Source organism: Bos grunniens, chromosome 25 (assembly GCF_055505025.1).
Source record: "Bos grunniens cultivar Pamir isolate PY7600 chromosome 25, Bosgru_T2T1.0, whole genome shotgun sequence".
Classification (NCBI taxonomy): Eukaryota; Metazoa; Chordata; class Mammalia; order Artiodactyla; family Bovidae; genus Bos; species Bos grunniens.
In genome coordinates this window covers 40159927-40175585 of record NC_141189.1, presented here as the reverse complement: position 1 = coordinate 40175585, position 15659 = coordinate 40159927, and the positions used below count along the sequence as shown (strand labels likewise).

Genomic DNA, 15659 nt, shown 5'->3' with positions numbered 1-15659 from the left:
AGAACTGATAGTGAATTTACAATTTATGTTCTCTGATATTCCTTTACCTCAGATTAGCACAACTAGCAACCTGAAAATGAAACTGTAGTAACATGGAGACAAAAATACAACATTTATTTATGACAAACTCAGGGAACTAGGAAAAGAATGGAACTTCTTCAACCTATAAAAGAGCATCTATTTTTATAATTAATTTTCCCACAAGTTGTGGGATCCCAGTTTCCTGACCAGGGATTGGACCCAGGCCATGGCACTGAAAGCACCAAATCCTAATCACTAGGTCACCAGGGAACTCCCAAAGAGCATCTACTTTTTAAAAACCCATTGTAAGCACCCCGCCCCTGCACTGCGCAAATGGCGAGTGAGACAGCGGAGACGCGCTGAGGAGCGGAGGCGAGAGTGCAAAGCCGCTTCGCCCCTCATAGTCCGGAGCCCAGCCGGGCCCTGCTGCAGGGAATATGTACTCTTCCATTCTTGAAACCGAGTCACACAGCGAGGAGAGCGGCGGCTCAGCCAACGTGGTTTATAACATTCACGTGAATGGAGTCCTGCACTGTTGCGTGCGCAACAGGCAGCTCCTGGGGTTGCACGAGCAGCTTCGGAAGGAATATGGGGCCAATGTGCTTCCTGCATTTCCCCCAAAAAAGCTTTTGGCTTTGACACCGGCAGAGTGAAACAGGAGAGAGCAGTTAGAGAAGTACATGCAAGCTGTTCGGGAAGACCCATTGCTTGGGAGCAGTGAGACCTTCAATTGTTTCCTTCGTCAGGCACAGCAGGAGGTCCTCACAGAAGAGGTCTCTTTGGAAATGCCACTCAGCAACGGGCAGAAAGTTCTGGTCAACGTGCTAACTTCAGATCAGACTGAATATGTCCTGGAGGGTGTGGCTGCAATGCTGGATATTCCAGATGACTTGATCAGCTACTTCAGTCTCTTTCTAGTTCCAGAAAAATAGGATGGAGCCTTTTTGTTTGTACGGAAGTTGCAAGAGTTTGAGTTGCCTTATGTGTCTGTTACCAGTCTTCAGAGTCAAGACTGTAAGATTGTGCTAAGGAAGAGTTATTTGGACTCTACCTACGACGACAATGTCATGGAGAACCGGGTTGGCCTGAACCTGCTTTATGCTCAGATGGTAGCAGACATTAAGCGTGTGTGGATCCTGGTGGCCAAGGAACAGTAGCAGCTCAAATCACTGCAGGAGGAGGTCTCCAAGAAGGAGTTCCTGCGGCTGGCCCAGACACTGCGGCACTATGGCTACTTGCGCTTTGATGCCTGTTTGGCTGACTTCTCAGAGAAGGACTGTCTGTAAGCACCCCGCTCCTGCACTCCGCAAATGGCGAGCGAGACAGCGGAGACGCGCTGAGGAGCGGAGGCGAGAGTGCAAAGCCGCTTCGCCCCTCACAGGCAACAGTGAGCTCAGCCTCCAGCTCCGCCTGCCTGGCCAGCAACTCTGTGAAGTCTCCTTCCGGGTCACCCGCATGCGATGCTGGTGGGTCACCTCCTCTGTGCCACTGCCAAGCTGAGGCACAAGCAGCCGCGGCCGGGGTGAGGTGCACCTGGAATTGGCTTTTGAATACCTCATGAGCAAGGACCAGCTACAATGGGTCACCATCACCAGCCCCCAGGCTATCATGATGAGTATCTGCTTGCAGTCCATGGTAGATGAACTGATGGTGAAGCAATCTGGCGGCAGTATCAGGAAGATGGTGCACCGGCGGGTGGGGGGCACCCTGAGATGCTCAGACAGCCCGCAAGCCGTGAAGTCACCACTGCTTCTTGAGTCACCAGATGCCACCCGGGAGTCCATGGTCAAACTCTCAAACAAACTGAGTGCTGTGAACCTGCGGGTGATTGGCACGCCTGGTACAGATGCCAGTGCCAGTGACGTCCACGGCAGTTTCGCCTTTATGGGCATTGGAGACGAGTACCTGTGATCTCCAGCACTCGGATATCTGCCCTTTGCCCTGGGGGAATGTTCAGAAACTAGCCCTGTGCCTATATCCCAACCTGCCTCCCAAACGGGGCATTTTCCTTTCTCTTGTCCCCTTTTCTCCTCTCGGCCAGGGGCGTCCTAACCCACCTCTTTTTCCCCCCCGTCCCCCATCCTGGGGCTGGCTACACAAAGGATCACCTAGAGCTGGCCCTCAATGCCAAATTAGCATTTAGTATTTTGCACAAAGTCCACCGGACCATGGCCACCTGCCTGGGGAGGAACTACAGTTCCCTCCAGGCTGCTTCTGGCTTCTAGGGGCCATGAGTCAAGGGGATGGGCAGAGGTCTGTGTGTGGTCTGGCCCAGCTCTCCATCATTAAATTCAGCCTGATTGCTGCCTAAAACAAACAAACAAACCCTATTGTACATATCACACTTAATTGTCAGAAACCGAATGCTTTCCCTCTGAGCTAAGGAACAAAAGAAGAATACCCACTCCTGTCACTCCTGTTTAGCATTGTACTGGAAGGCTTGGCCAGTCCAATCAAGAAAGAAAAGGAAATGCAAAACATCCAGATTGGAAAGGAAAAACAAAACGTTCTTATTCACAGGTGACATGATTGTCAATGTAGAAAATCCTAAGACCCTACCAGAGTTTCTGGAGCAAGGACATTTAGTAAGATCACATGATGCAAAGTCAACAAACAAATTCTCTTTCTATACACTGGAATTAATATAGTTTATAATAGCTTCAAAAAATTAAATAGTTATAAATCTAGTGAGACATGAAGTCAAACAAGTCCTAAATAAATGGGAGGACTTAATCATGTTCATCTGTTTTGATCTTTACAGTGTTCCTGTTTACTGTGTTCATTTTATAGATGATGAAACAAAGTGCGAGAGAGATCCACTGGCTACCACAGCTAATTATTTGCAGACTACAACAAGGTTCCCAAGTCTCTAGGTTCCTAACGTTCTAGGATATCTTCCTGCATTTATTTATTTGTTTAACTAGCTGAGCAGGGTCTTAGTTGCTGCACGTGAACTCTAAGTTTCAGCACGTGGGATCTTTTAGTTGCGGCATGTGGGATCTAGCTCCCCTGCCAAGGGTCGAACCCCACACTCCCTGCATTGGAGCGCAGAGTCTTTAGCCACTGGACCACCAGGGAATTCCCTGCCTCCCTATTTAGACAGCAGGGTAATTGGATGGCTATATTGACAGGAAAGAGAGGTGGGTGGGGAAGAGAGGGACAGAATTGTGTTTGATTATGGGAAGAAGTGAAGGAAGAGCAGTGATTCTCGATAGTACTACTGTGGCTGTCTCATCTGTAAACGGAGGGAGAACAGGTGCTACAAGGACCCTTCAAAATAAGAGAAACGGAAGCGCCCAGTCAAACTGAAAGGCCTGGCGATTCATGGGGTCGCAAAGAGTCGGACACGCCTGAGCGACTGAACTGAACTGAACCAATAGGAGGGATTAACAAATAAGCGGTTTAAATAGGTTATGACGCAACGAGGATCCCGCCTTCTCATTGGGTAAGACTGCTGTCGATTAGCGAAGGGGCGGGACCAGTTGGGGAGGGCTATGCATGTTCCGCGGCGCTGGTTTCTGGCTTAGCCTTTGCGCACGCGCCAGACTTTTTGTAAGTCATGGCTTGCACAATGGCAGCTTCCGGCCGCGCTCTGGGAAAGACAGCCTGGTGGTTGACTGACTGGGTTGAGGGCGGTTTTCCCGGTGGGCGGACCCGAGCCCTGTAGCTCCCTCCTCTCTGAGGCTGTAGTCGTGTCTCGGATCCTTGAACGGGAAGACACTCAGTGGCCATGAGCTGCAACCTCCTCTGTTTGGAGAGGCCTGGGAACGCGGAAGCCTGGTGTGTGGGCCCTGTCGCTCTTCGCCCTGTCCCTCACTTTCCCCGTGAAGTCGCCTTTGAAAGGCCCTACGCCTCTTGTTCTTGTGATTTATGCGAATAAAGCACTGGTTCACCAAGGCCTTATGGCACTCATGTGCTGGGCAGTGGGGACACGAAGACAGCTCAGAACTCCTTGTCTTCAGAGAGCGCCTAGACTATGGAGTGGATTACCCCGCAGAAACAAATTCTGGTGTTTAGGTGGATAATGTAGCTGAGCAAGAGCCGTGTACCTCTGGCGCAGAAAGCCAAACTCTGACCGCAGGTGTTTGCAGTGTAATAGAGGCGGGGCGCACAAGACAACAAATACCTGTTCGGCCCCCAATATTAATAGTGCTGAAGTTCAGAAATCCCACCTTAGAGCCATAGGAGTGAAAACGAAGGGGAGACGGATCTCAGGGACATCTCAGCCGAAACCAATTTTCAACTTCGTTTGTACTCTTTATAATGCTTGAGTATTGGACACCTGGTCAGTAAACCAGGTGTGAAGACCCTAGTCGTCTTTGTCTTTTTTTACCCATTTATTCATTTGCCAAATGTTTACTTTAGGACTAGATACTTCTTGAGGTGCTGAGATTCACCAATGAAACAAATTACCCACTCTCCAAGAACCTTACATTCTGTGGGGATGACAGACGTTAAACCTATTAATATATGTCAAATAGTGAGATATGCTTAAAATTCCTATAAGATGGTACTTCTCTTACACCAACCCAGACCATTTACTCTGCACCTTCTAAGTGCCAAGCACTGGGCCAGATGCTATACAAATAGCATTTCTAATCTTTTTCTCTGTGCTGCATGGTATTGTTATGTTCAGATGAAAAATAGAGGCATAGAGAAGTTCAGTATTTTCCCCAACATCATTAGTATGGATTGAGCTGGGACTGGAAACTGTATCTAGTTGATGGTCAAGGCCTGTTTGATTTCCATTAGGTAACTCGTCTGTCAGCCTGATTATATCCACGTTGTGGGGATTGAATTTGGCAACTTGGAGAGCTCCCACCAGCTCTTCGGACTCTCCCGTTTCAGCAACTGCTGGGCCTCACTAGCTTTCAGCCAGCTCTGGGAACCTTGGTCATGATGGTTGGACCCCAAGCTGCATTCAGGTATAGGATCCTGGAGCTGAAAGTAATTTGTGATGGTCTGCACAGGGAGATCCAAACCTGGGTGAGAAATGAAGCATTGAGAAGGCAGTGAGCTTGGTGCAGCATCTGGAGTGAGAACCCAGCAGAGGAAGGCGTGGTGACAAAGGGAGCATGGAAAGAGAATGGAAATCAGATTGGAGATGGCCTCGGTGAGGGGACAGGCAGTTGAAAAAGGTGGAGAAGCTTAATTTAGCTTCTGCTTAAGCACTTGTTTTCCTCATCGGTGTCCATGCCAGTTTTTTATTTTTGTTTCTCCACGCTGTGCAGTATGTGGGATCTTGGTTCCCCAACCAGGGAGCAAACCTGTGCCCCCTGCAGTGGAAGCGCAGAGTCCTAACCACTGGATTGCCAGGGAATTTTTGATTCCCGGTTTTAGGAGACCAGAATTCCTTTTCCCCTTTGAAGGAAGGAGGGAGAGTTCTCAATAGATATTGGCTGTAGAAAACAAAGGAAGGGAGGTATCTGTCCCTGTAGAACTCAAGCTTTCTCCCCACACATTATAATGATCCAAGCCATCTCTGTAAGTGACAATCTTCTGGTTCTTGACATGTCTTGTAAGACAGAGGGATTGCAGTGCTCAGTCAGCTGTGGGAACTTTGCGTCTCAGTGTCTAGCTTGCACCTCTCACAAAGCAGATTAATAAGACAAAACTGCCTTTGTGAAAATTACTATCTTATTTAAAATGGAATCAGAGCTCAAAGGAGCAGATATCATGCCCCACCTCTAGACATCAATTGCATCAGCAACAGGAAGAAGGTTTACTTTTCTACCCACCAGAAGAATTTCTACTGGCCCAGCAAAATACCTGCCAATGGGAGATTGTCAAAACTCAGCCAATGAAAACCCACTATACTCCTTCCATTTTCCTCCTTTGGATTCTTAAGTCACGTTCGCCAGACTTGCTAACGGTTGCGAGTTTACATATTCCAACCCTAAATTGTTCCCAAATTAATTTTTCTGACAAAAATAACAGGCTATTTTATTGTTTTAGGTAAACACCAGGTACTGGAGGAGGCTGTGAGAAGCGGCGGGAGCCCAGCTCGGGTACCGGCAGGGACGGGGGCTGCACCCGGCGGGACGATGGGTTACCGCCCGCCACCCGCAGCGATGGAGGAAGAAATGCCCGCGAGAGGGCGGCGCCCATGCAGGGACCCCAGGCTCCAAGGGCCTGAGATTTCGCGGCGTCAACTCTTTCTCGCTGACAGGCTGCTCCCTCAGTTGCAGCCGTGATAAAGCAATGGGCCGTGCGGAGCCCTCTCCGGAAGTACGTCACTTCCCCTTCCGGTTGACCGGGTTTTCCGGCCCCGGGGAATCTAAGTGGAACCCGGCGTTCCCCTCTTCCCCCCGCCTCTAGCCTCTGAGTGGCGCGCTAGGCGGCGAGGCGGGGGCAGTCCTCCTCAGAGCCACTGTTAGACTGGAGGCGACTTGCGGTTGAGCCCTGGGAAGAGGGAGCGGCTTCCGTGAAGCCAGGCCGTCTGAGGTAACTTAGAGGCGGCTTCCAGTTCGGCACCGGCTCTGAAGCCGCCGAGAGACCCCCGCCACTGCTGGGCAGCCGGGGGCGTTTGCGAGCCGGGCAGCCGGACTGACCCGAGCTAGGCCCGCCGTCAGGCTCCTGAGGATGATTTCTGCACTCTTTGCGCGGGTGGCGCCCCGTGCCGCGCAACTGGAGGCCTCTCGGATACTGCCCGTGGGCCCAGTGCTCGCGGGCGCGCCCCGCGTCGTGTCCACTTTGCTGCCTCCACCGGTGTTTCCTTTACTGGCTGATGTGACCGCGGGAGAAACGAGAGGCCCAGGCTCAGAGATCAGCTTCCGTGTTGCGAAAGCCTGTTTAGTGTCCCGTGCGCCCCCTGAGCCGGCCGGCCATCCGGAGCCGGCCGTTTACGGATACCGCGGCTTCCTGGGCAGAATTTCTGTGCCCTTTCTTCTGGTTATCTCAGGGAAAGTGAGACAGACAGCTCTTTCCTCCCACGCCCACCAGCATCGCTTAGAGGTCTAAAGGACCCTTGGAGAATCTGAAAGGAATCAGTAGCAGTTGAATGTAATGGCCACTCACGTGGGCTCCCTTTTTTTAAAATCCCTTGACTGTGCTGGGTCTTTGCAGCGTGCGGGCTCCTTTTAGCCGGTGGGCTTTCCCTAGTTACCTACTAGACTCACTTGCCCTGGGGCGTGTGGTATCTTAGTTCCCTGACCAGGGATCAAATCCAGGCCCCCTGAAGTGGAAGGCGGATTCTTAACCCCTGGACCACAGGGAAGTCTCACCACTTGACATTTGAATAAACAGTTTGTGAACAAGGGTCAGCTGTAGTTTTTTCCTAGGTCAAGAGAAATTTGAAATACGGATATAAATCTTCTACATAGTGTTTTTTATATGTCTTGCAAAGAAATGCCAAAATAAATGTTGAACAACTAGTTATTGAGGGATGCTTTTTCAGAAGAATAAGGCTCCATTTTCCTAATTACTTCCTTTCCGCTCTGGTCTCATTGTTGCAGCTCTCCTACAAGTTTTGATACAATGGAAAGGAGCACCTCAAAAGGTCCAGGAAGTGAAGGCTTTCATCTTCCCAGAAGGACAAAGGTTATAGAAGTTGTATCCTCTTACTAAAGACAGACTAGGACAATATGTTAAAATTTAAGACAAACTCAGAATATTCTACTGATCTTTCCTTAACAATAGAGAATGACGTAGGAAGTTTTTCAGTTAAATCTTTGGATAATCCCCGAACTCCTTGCAGCCAGTGGGTATTAGTTTTCTCATCCATATACTTTTCCTGATTGTTTTTTTAAAGGCAAAGTGATTTATTGGAATTTGTCTTCAGTAAGCTGTGCTGTATTAAGTTGAATAATAGATAGTAGAAAAACATGGCCCTGGCAGTTGATTTTTAAAGTTCATCTTTCTCATTATAACTAGCAGATAGTAAAGTTCATGTGACAGCATCTTACTGACATACACTTTTTTCTGCCCTGAATGCCTTAGGAAGAAGATTGTTTTATTGATTTTGTTCCAGACCAGACTGGGCCTCAGTTGTCAGATCTGGAGCTGGTGGTGTATCTGGCACAGGAGCAGAATTGTTCCTAGATCAAAATGATGACAGTAGATCTGAAGGTGTGTAAGTACTTGAATGCTCATTTCAGGGCTCTGTGGGAGACCAAGGGGCCTGTGGCAGAGAACTCCAGTCAGCATAAGAAACATGCCCCACAAACAAGACAGTCTCACTCCTGAGAGGTCTCACCAGCACTTCCGAAACTTCCTTTGTCATGAAGCAGCTGGACCCTGGGAGGCTAGTGACCAGCTCCAGGAATTATGCTGTCGGTGGCTGAGGCCAGAGATTCATTCAAAAGAGCAGATCTTGGAACTTGTGGTGCTAGAGCAGTTCCTAACCATTCTGCCTGGGGACACCCAGACACCATCCACAGAGCATCGAGGAGGCTGTGGTCCTGGTAGAACACTTGCAAAGGGAAACTGGCCAAACAAGGAGTGGGGTGAGGAGAAAAATACTTGATGTGCATTGAAATAGAGTGAAGGTGGATATATTGGGGCAGTTAATTGGGAGAAAAAATGGATTAGGTCACTATTGGATTGCTCCTTTAGCACTTGTGAAGCAGGACCTGAAAGCACAGACCCGCAGCCTTAGTCAGCCCATAGGATTCAGAGATCCTGGTAGAGACTTCCCTGGCCTTAGGGACAGAGTTGAGTTTTGCTCTCTTTGGAGCCAGGGTGTGTTGAGGGTAATGAGCCTAGTCTGGCTTGGCCAAGGAGATGGACCTCAAATTCTTAGAAACATACAAAAAGCACTAAGGAGCTGGAGAGTTCAGGGCAGATCAGAAAAGAAAGGACTCTGAGAGACCAAAAGAGAGCGAAGCTATGAAAGAGAAGGAAAAAAAAAACACAACTGACTAGGGGATGACTGCCCAGGAAGCGGAAAAATTAGGAAGAACACAGAGAAAGAAAGATTTGAAATCCCAGCAGAGTAACTGAGAGAAGAAAGACCCTGAGGGGTAGTGTCCTCTGTACCATAGGCGAGAGCCTCCACTGCCCTCTCTCAGTGGTTGTTCCTGGCTCTGCTCTGAGTGGGGATCCAGGACATGCCCTTGGGCAGGTTACAGCTCACCAGGTGGCCTCAGGCCCACTGTGAATACCAGGAGGGCACATGTTTGTCAAAATTATTTGAACATAGGTCAGAGCTATGGCTCTTTTCTCCTGCTTTTTTCCTCCATTTCATCCCTATTGTCTGTGAGAATCTTCCCTGACCATGTGGAATATCTGGTTGACAGGACAACTTTTAAATTCAATTCCTTAATCTTTTGAGATAATTAGAAGACAGGAAACCACTAAGGCAAGGATCTAAGTTGGGAGAGAAAGCCTGTCAAGGCAGCATGAGAACAGGTGGCCTGTGCAACCCTGTTTGTGGGCCGAACTGGGCTGAATTCAGGAGGTGGGACTGCTGTCTTGGAGAGCTGGCAGTAACCACACCCTTTACTGGTTTCTCCCAATTTTCCCAAGTTTTATGGATCTTTCTTGTGGAAAATTGGTGGCTGGTATCTCTAGGTCTTTGTGTCATTTCCTTCAGCGTCTCCCTCTTTCCCCGCAGTCTGCGCACTCTGCTTTTTCTTCCCTCTCCCATCAAGCCCAAACCAAAAGTCAGTTCTGTGGTAACAAGTATGGGGGTTATTTCTAGGTTGCAGTCCAGGAGCTGGGAAAGGAGGCAGTGCTCTTGGGAGAAGCAGCAGAGGCCCCAGGCTTCCAGCTGAAGCCAGCAGAGTCCCAGCCAGTGGGCATGTCCCTGGAGGAAGAAGTTTGGAATATACACCAGGGTCTACAAGAGCCACTGAGCAGGAACACCCACAAAGAACCTGAGCCCGTATGTGAGAGGGGTAAGGATCTTCATGTTACTTTTCTTCTCCTGGGAGGTGGGATATAATTTAAGCCAGAATGTGTGTGCACTTTCTGGTTACCCTGCCCTGTGGATCTACTAATGCAGCTACATTAGCAATTAGGATGCCCCCCAGGTGGCGGTAGAATAGGTCATGTGGGGTTGAGGGTGGGGATTGGCTTAAGATACAGAAATCTCCTAACTGCAGAACCCTGGTAATGATACTGGGAACTCAGTTCTTTAGAAAAGTAGAGAGGATTGGGCCCACCTGTCCTTCTAAAAACAGAAGGAATTAAGGGGTTATCAGTGACAAAATGTGAATAAAATTGTATATAGGCAAAAAGTAACAATAAAAAATTAAAAAAAGCTAAAGCAACTTTTCTTACTGTACACTAGAGTCCCTGAGTATTTTGTTCTCAATTCATGTCATGACTGGATAACAGGTTTTTTCCTTTCATAAATTTGCTCAGGAAGATTAGGGAACCTGTTTCAGGGGCTGGTAGATTCAGTGGTTTTTATCTACAAGGAGAGAGCCATTTCTAGACACCACACACACTTGTAAAGGTATCTCATCAATCCTGAAAACATGAGAATCTTTTACATTTTAGAAATGAGCCTAGTATGTTTAGAAACGGAAGATAAATTTCTGTGGTGCTTTTTTATCCACAGTGGTACCTACTTACCAGATCCTAGCCCTTCCTGAGGAAACAAACACCAAAGACTGGACAGTGGCACCTGAGTTCATCTTGCCTGAGTCCCAGGTGAGCTGTGCTTTCCAGCTTCTTGGGGCTGCTTCTCCCTGCTGTCTGTGACCCACCCTGCCCAGCAGGTGTTCAAAAGCATGTTAACTCAGATGATCTCCCAGGGGAACTGGGTACCTCCTGGGCTTACTGATCCCTTCCCTCTTTCTTTTCTGCCTCCTCACTTTAAAAAGTATCATGTGTTGTTCCTTTAATATCTGGCTAACATACGAATCATGGGCCAGATGGTTGGGCTGTCTTTCAAGTGGCAAGTTCTGAGTTAAAGCCATTCTCTTCTTTAGGGTTTGTTGACATTTGAGGAAGTGGCCATATACTTTTCCCAGGAAGAATGGGAACTACTGAATCCCACTCAGAAGGCCCTCTACAATGACGTAATGCACGAGAACTATGAGACTGTCATCTCTCTAGGTAAAAATTCTCTTCCCTTTGCATAGGAATGGACTAATCTGTCACATTCTTGGTTTACTTTTACCCCCGTGAGAGAATCTCTGTTTCAGTAGCTCGTTGATTCTCAGATAGTAGTTCACCACAGGAAAGGTGTATCTGGAAACCCTGGAGCTTCTGCCAAGTTCACATGTTCATTCCTTATCCAAAATTTTTGTTCCCTTCAAATCTGCTTTGCTCTACTCTCTCCTGTCTCCCTGAAAGACACAACCATTAACCTAAAGTTCAGGCCAGAAAACCCCTGGATCATTTTTTACTGTGATGTTGCCATCATACCCTACTACTAACACATCACTGATCATCTTGGCTCCACAATCACAGTGTAGTTTGAATTGGATCATGTCTCAGCCTCTTGCGCTGTTCACATCCTCATCTCAGCCACAAGGTTCACCTCAGTACTTTCTTCCTGGCACCCGTTGCCACCACTCCTGCTCTCCCACCCTCAGTTTTCCACACAGTAGCCAGAGTCTTTTAAAAACCTAATCATGGGGTATTTCCTGGCAGTCCATTGGTTAGGGCTTCTCATTTTCAATGCCAAGAGTGTGGATTCAATCCCTGGTTGCGGAACTAATATCCCAAAAGCTGCATGATCCTGCCAAAAAAAAAATGCCTAATCAAATCATGACATTTTCTGCTTAAAAACCTGTCATAGGAGAAGGAAATGGCAACCTACTCCAGTATTCTTGCCTGGAAAAGTCCATGGACAGAGGAGCCTGGCAGGCTGCAGTCCATGGGGTTATATGACTGAGCACACATGCATGAGGGTGGAGGGAGATGGGTTGGTAGCAATAAGCTGGTAGAACTTTAAAGAAAAAAAAAGAACAACCTATGATAACTTCTCAATATATTCAGTATTAGAACCAAATTCCTTACCACAGCCCCCAGGATCCTCCAAGGTCTGGCTTCTCATCTGCTGTCATCTCTTGCCACTTGTGCTCTTGCTTCATTCTTCACTCTTGTCATCTTGCTGTTTCATGGACTTCAAATGCTCATTTCTTTCTCTTACCCTCTGCCTGGTACACTTTTCTGTCACATGACAAAACTCACCTTAGGGTTCTGCTCAGGTATCATTTTCTAAAAGCAGCTTTTTTCACAGTCTTATCTAAAATAGTGTCACAGAAACAGAACCTTAAATGTTCTCTTACCCTTCCTTAGTTTCCTTTAAAACATTTATCACTTCCTGACATTTGTTTGTCTGTTGATGTTAGAGTGTCTGACTCTGCATGAGATGATAAGCTCTGTGGTAGCCGGGGATTTGGCTTATTCTCCACTATGTCCCTGGTACATAGAGGGTGCCTGGTGCACCATAACCACTCAGTACGTATTTATGGAATGACTGAGTAATGAATACTTTGCATACTTGGCAGTACAATTTGGAGTAAGTTCACTAAGTAATTCTTGCCTGTTTCTGCCACCTGGATGTGAACCAGTGAGCTATGGGAGTGGTAGAAATCTTTTCTAGTCCAGTGTTTGGTGCTTGAGAACTAAATAAAAAATTAGTATAATGCTGGCATGTATCATTTGTGCATGATACATGCCCATTGACCTTCACATCGACTCACCTAAACCTGGTCTTATCCAGTATAAGTCTTCCTGAAGACGTAATAGCACCAGTCTATGTTTCCTGCAGGCTCTGGAGTTTGGTTACTCCTTAGTTGAATATGGAGAAGTGGTGTCAGAAGATGTGGAATTTGCACTGGATTCCTGTCGATCTAGCTTAGGTTCCTTTCTCAGTCTTTGCTTTTCATGCCCAGTCACAAATGCAGTATAGTGTAAACTTAATATTGGATATGAGAGTATCCATTTAACCATTCAGGATAACAAACGGTTAAAGTATCTTTTGCTTTTCCTGAAGTAGTCTGAAATTAGTGAACCATTTATTAGTTCTAGTCGTTGACCTCAGTTTTTTATTTCACAGCATTATTTGTGCTCCCCAAACCTAAAGTGATGTATTTAGAGCAAGGGGAAGAGCCATATATTCAAGGATCTCCAATGTTCAAAGACAATCCTGGAGAGCTGCTTTCAGGTAAATAATACCATGGGAAGAGGAGAAATGTGCCTAGATTAGGAACCTTTCCAAGGGCTTAACATTTTAAGATTCTACTTCCCTATATGTATATTTTAAAATCAGTGAATGTTGTGCTTTTTTTCTATCCCCATAGTTATCTTGCTCTGACATACAGTAGACTGATTCTTATGTTTATTCCAACAGAGATAAAACTGAAAAATGACATGGAAAATCATCAACTCATGTGTCTTTCTGACTTAGAAATACAAGCACCAGGAGACATAGTATCAAAAAAAGCCAGTGTGAATGTTCATCAGAAAACAACAGGCAAAGAAAATCATGGTGATGTGCATAGGCTGGGGAAATGGCACCAAGATTTTCCAGTGAAGGAAAGAAATAAACTTTCCAACTGGTGGGAGGAAGAGCTGCTGAAACTTATGGAGCTTCATAAGAAAGAACGTGCAACAGAGAAGCCTTTTAAATGTCAGGAATGTGGGAAAAGCTTCAGAGTTAGTTCTGACCTTATTAAGCACCAAAGAATTCACACTGAGGAGAAACCGTATAAATGTCAGCAGTGTGATAAGAGGTTTAGATGGAGGTCAGATCTTAATAAGCACTTAACCACACACCAAGGAGTAAAACCGTATAAATGCTCCTGGTGTGGGAAAAGCTTCAGTCAAAATTCACATCTCCACACACATCAAAGAATTCACACAGGAGAGAAGCCCTTTACATGTCATGAGTGTGGAAAAAAATTCAGTCAAAATTCCCACCTTATTAAACACCGGAGAACCCATCTATAACACATGCAAGCATCAGTGAATGCTCAAGACTTTGACACCAGGATTGATACCAATGAAGAAAAGCTTATCCAGTGTTCTTAGTCTAAAAAATTTACCAACCAGAGTTTAACCCTAAAGTTTGAAGAATTTTTTACCAGTGGAAAATTTGGTGATATAAATATCATGTTTCACAGAAAGAAGTTAGGGTTGACTGTGAGAGGAAACAGTAGTAGTTAGTTGTACTACTTACTGTTTTTACTTAGAACTATCACTGAATTCCTTAGGAAAATAGGTGTTCTAAGAACCCGAGTAAGGGAAAAAGCTTTTGGGATTGTAGCTGACAGAATAGCAATACCAGCTTCAAATAGCAGATGCAGTCATGATCACCAGTCTTCTGTGGTCACAGAGGTAAATATTGTTTTTCATTGATCTTCCAGCCACTGTTAAGCACATATGATGGAAACATTTGTAGCATAGTTTTGCAAAATAAAAAGCAGTAATATACGTGTTTGATTACATACATTGTCTTTCAGGTAGCCGACTTAGCAGTTTCAATAGTCTTTTGGGACGGAAATGAATTTTAACATGAAGTTTTCCAGAAACCAAGTTGAGTTTTCTTACTCTTGTCATTGGACAGTGTTTGCAAAATTGACATGGTTTTGACTTCCTTTATGAATCTTTATTTCTATACCTCTGGAATCCTTTCAGCACAATTTTTACTGTGATGAAATAATTTACTTTACTGGTGGAGAATCTGCCAGGTGAACTGATGCACCATCATACCTCTCATTGGTGATGTTTGAAAAAAGGAGAATATCTCTAATGAGGTCATGTGGACGTGAATTGGAATTTTAACCATTCAGTCTATATTAGATGGCAGGCTATAGTGCATGGGGTTGCAAAGAGTTGGACACGACTTAGCAACTAAACAACAATATAATAGATGTAAAGAATTTTCTGTAATAAACTAGACTGCTTACCTCACAATGCCAATAGGATAAAAGAGCCATGAACATGAGTACTTTTCTGAGGCCTAAATGGATATTAATGGGAATTCAGGAACAATTTCTCAGTTTTTTGTCTGTTCGCATTTTAATTTGGCTTTGGTTTGTTATAAAGAACAAGGAGAGGGTTATGCTTGTCTGGGAACTGGCGTGTGTGCAGTAGGGAGGATCCTGTGGGTCACTGGGCATGGTGCTCTGAATCCAGCAGCAGGAGACCAAGCCCAAAGGTTTGGGAGCTGATGCTAAGTGGTAGGTGAAGGTGGGTGAACCTGCACCTCCTTGGCTGACAATAAACTGTTAAACACACGGGATCTTCTGTTTCTGTTCAGCACACCATAGACTGCTGAGAATCTCTCTCTGGATTCTGGGTTTTCTTATAATACCTTTTTATCTACAGCCCTGATTCAGATGTGTTCCTTCTAGAGCTTTCGGGTAGTGTTAGGAAAGGAGTTAAATAATGTCTTTAACATATCTCTTAGAAACAAGGAAGTTAAGGCTCAGAGAGGTTTAGGTACTTAAGACCCCATAACTAGTGGATCTGTTGGCTGTCACTTAGCTGTAACTAGTCAGGCCTGAAGACAGGATCAGTTGGACTGATCTGTATGTTGTCCCTGCCCAGTCAGCCTGGATGACATTGGATCTGTTTCAAGTTTGTAAAACTAATTTCTTGGTTACTGAAACACGCATAAGTCTTCATTTTCTCTATGAAATAGAGATAAAGCTCAACTCAGGGTTTTCTGAGGATTAGAGGGATTGATGAAGGAAAAGTATCTAATGGCCATGCTGGTAGTGGAGTCTCAGACA

At 46.1% G+C, this 15659-nt stretch overlaps 1 protein-coding gene and 1 pseudogene across 2 annotated transcripts; both read left to right on the top strand.

Moving 5' to 3' along the window:
* Positions 1-344: 344 nt before the first annotated feature.
* On the top strand, positions 345-2059 carry LOC147345532 (sorting nexin-17-like; annotated as a pseudogene).
* A 4186-nt stretch (positions 2060-6245) lies between these two features.
* On the top strand, positions 6246-14355 carry LOC147345531 (zinc finger protein 75D-like). Of its 2 annotated transcripts, XM_086376130.1 has the most exons (8): positions 6246-6465; positions 7476-7560; positions 7960-8088; positions 9662-9857; positions 10526-10617; positions 10899-11025; positions 12980-13087; positions 13274-14355. In XM_086376130.1, the coding sequence occupies exons 3-8, from the start codon at positions 8068-8070 to the stop codon at positions 13870-13872; spliced, it is 1143 nt and encodes a 380-aa protein (XP_086232256.1). In that variant the 5' UTR covers positions 6246-6465; positions 7476-7560; positions 7960-8067; the 3' UTR covers positions 13873-14355. The 2 variants fall into 2 exon arrangements, with proteins under 2 accessions (XP_086232256.1, XP_086232257.1); XM_086376131.1 differs by lacking the exon at positions 7476-7560 and having other exon boundaries at positions 6264-6465.
* Positions 14356-15659: the final 1304 nt, after the last annotated feature.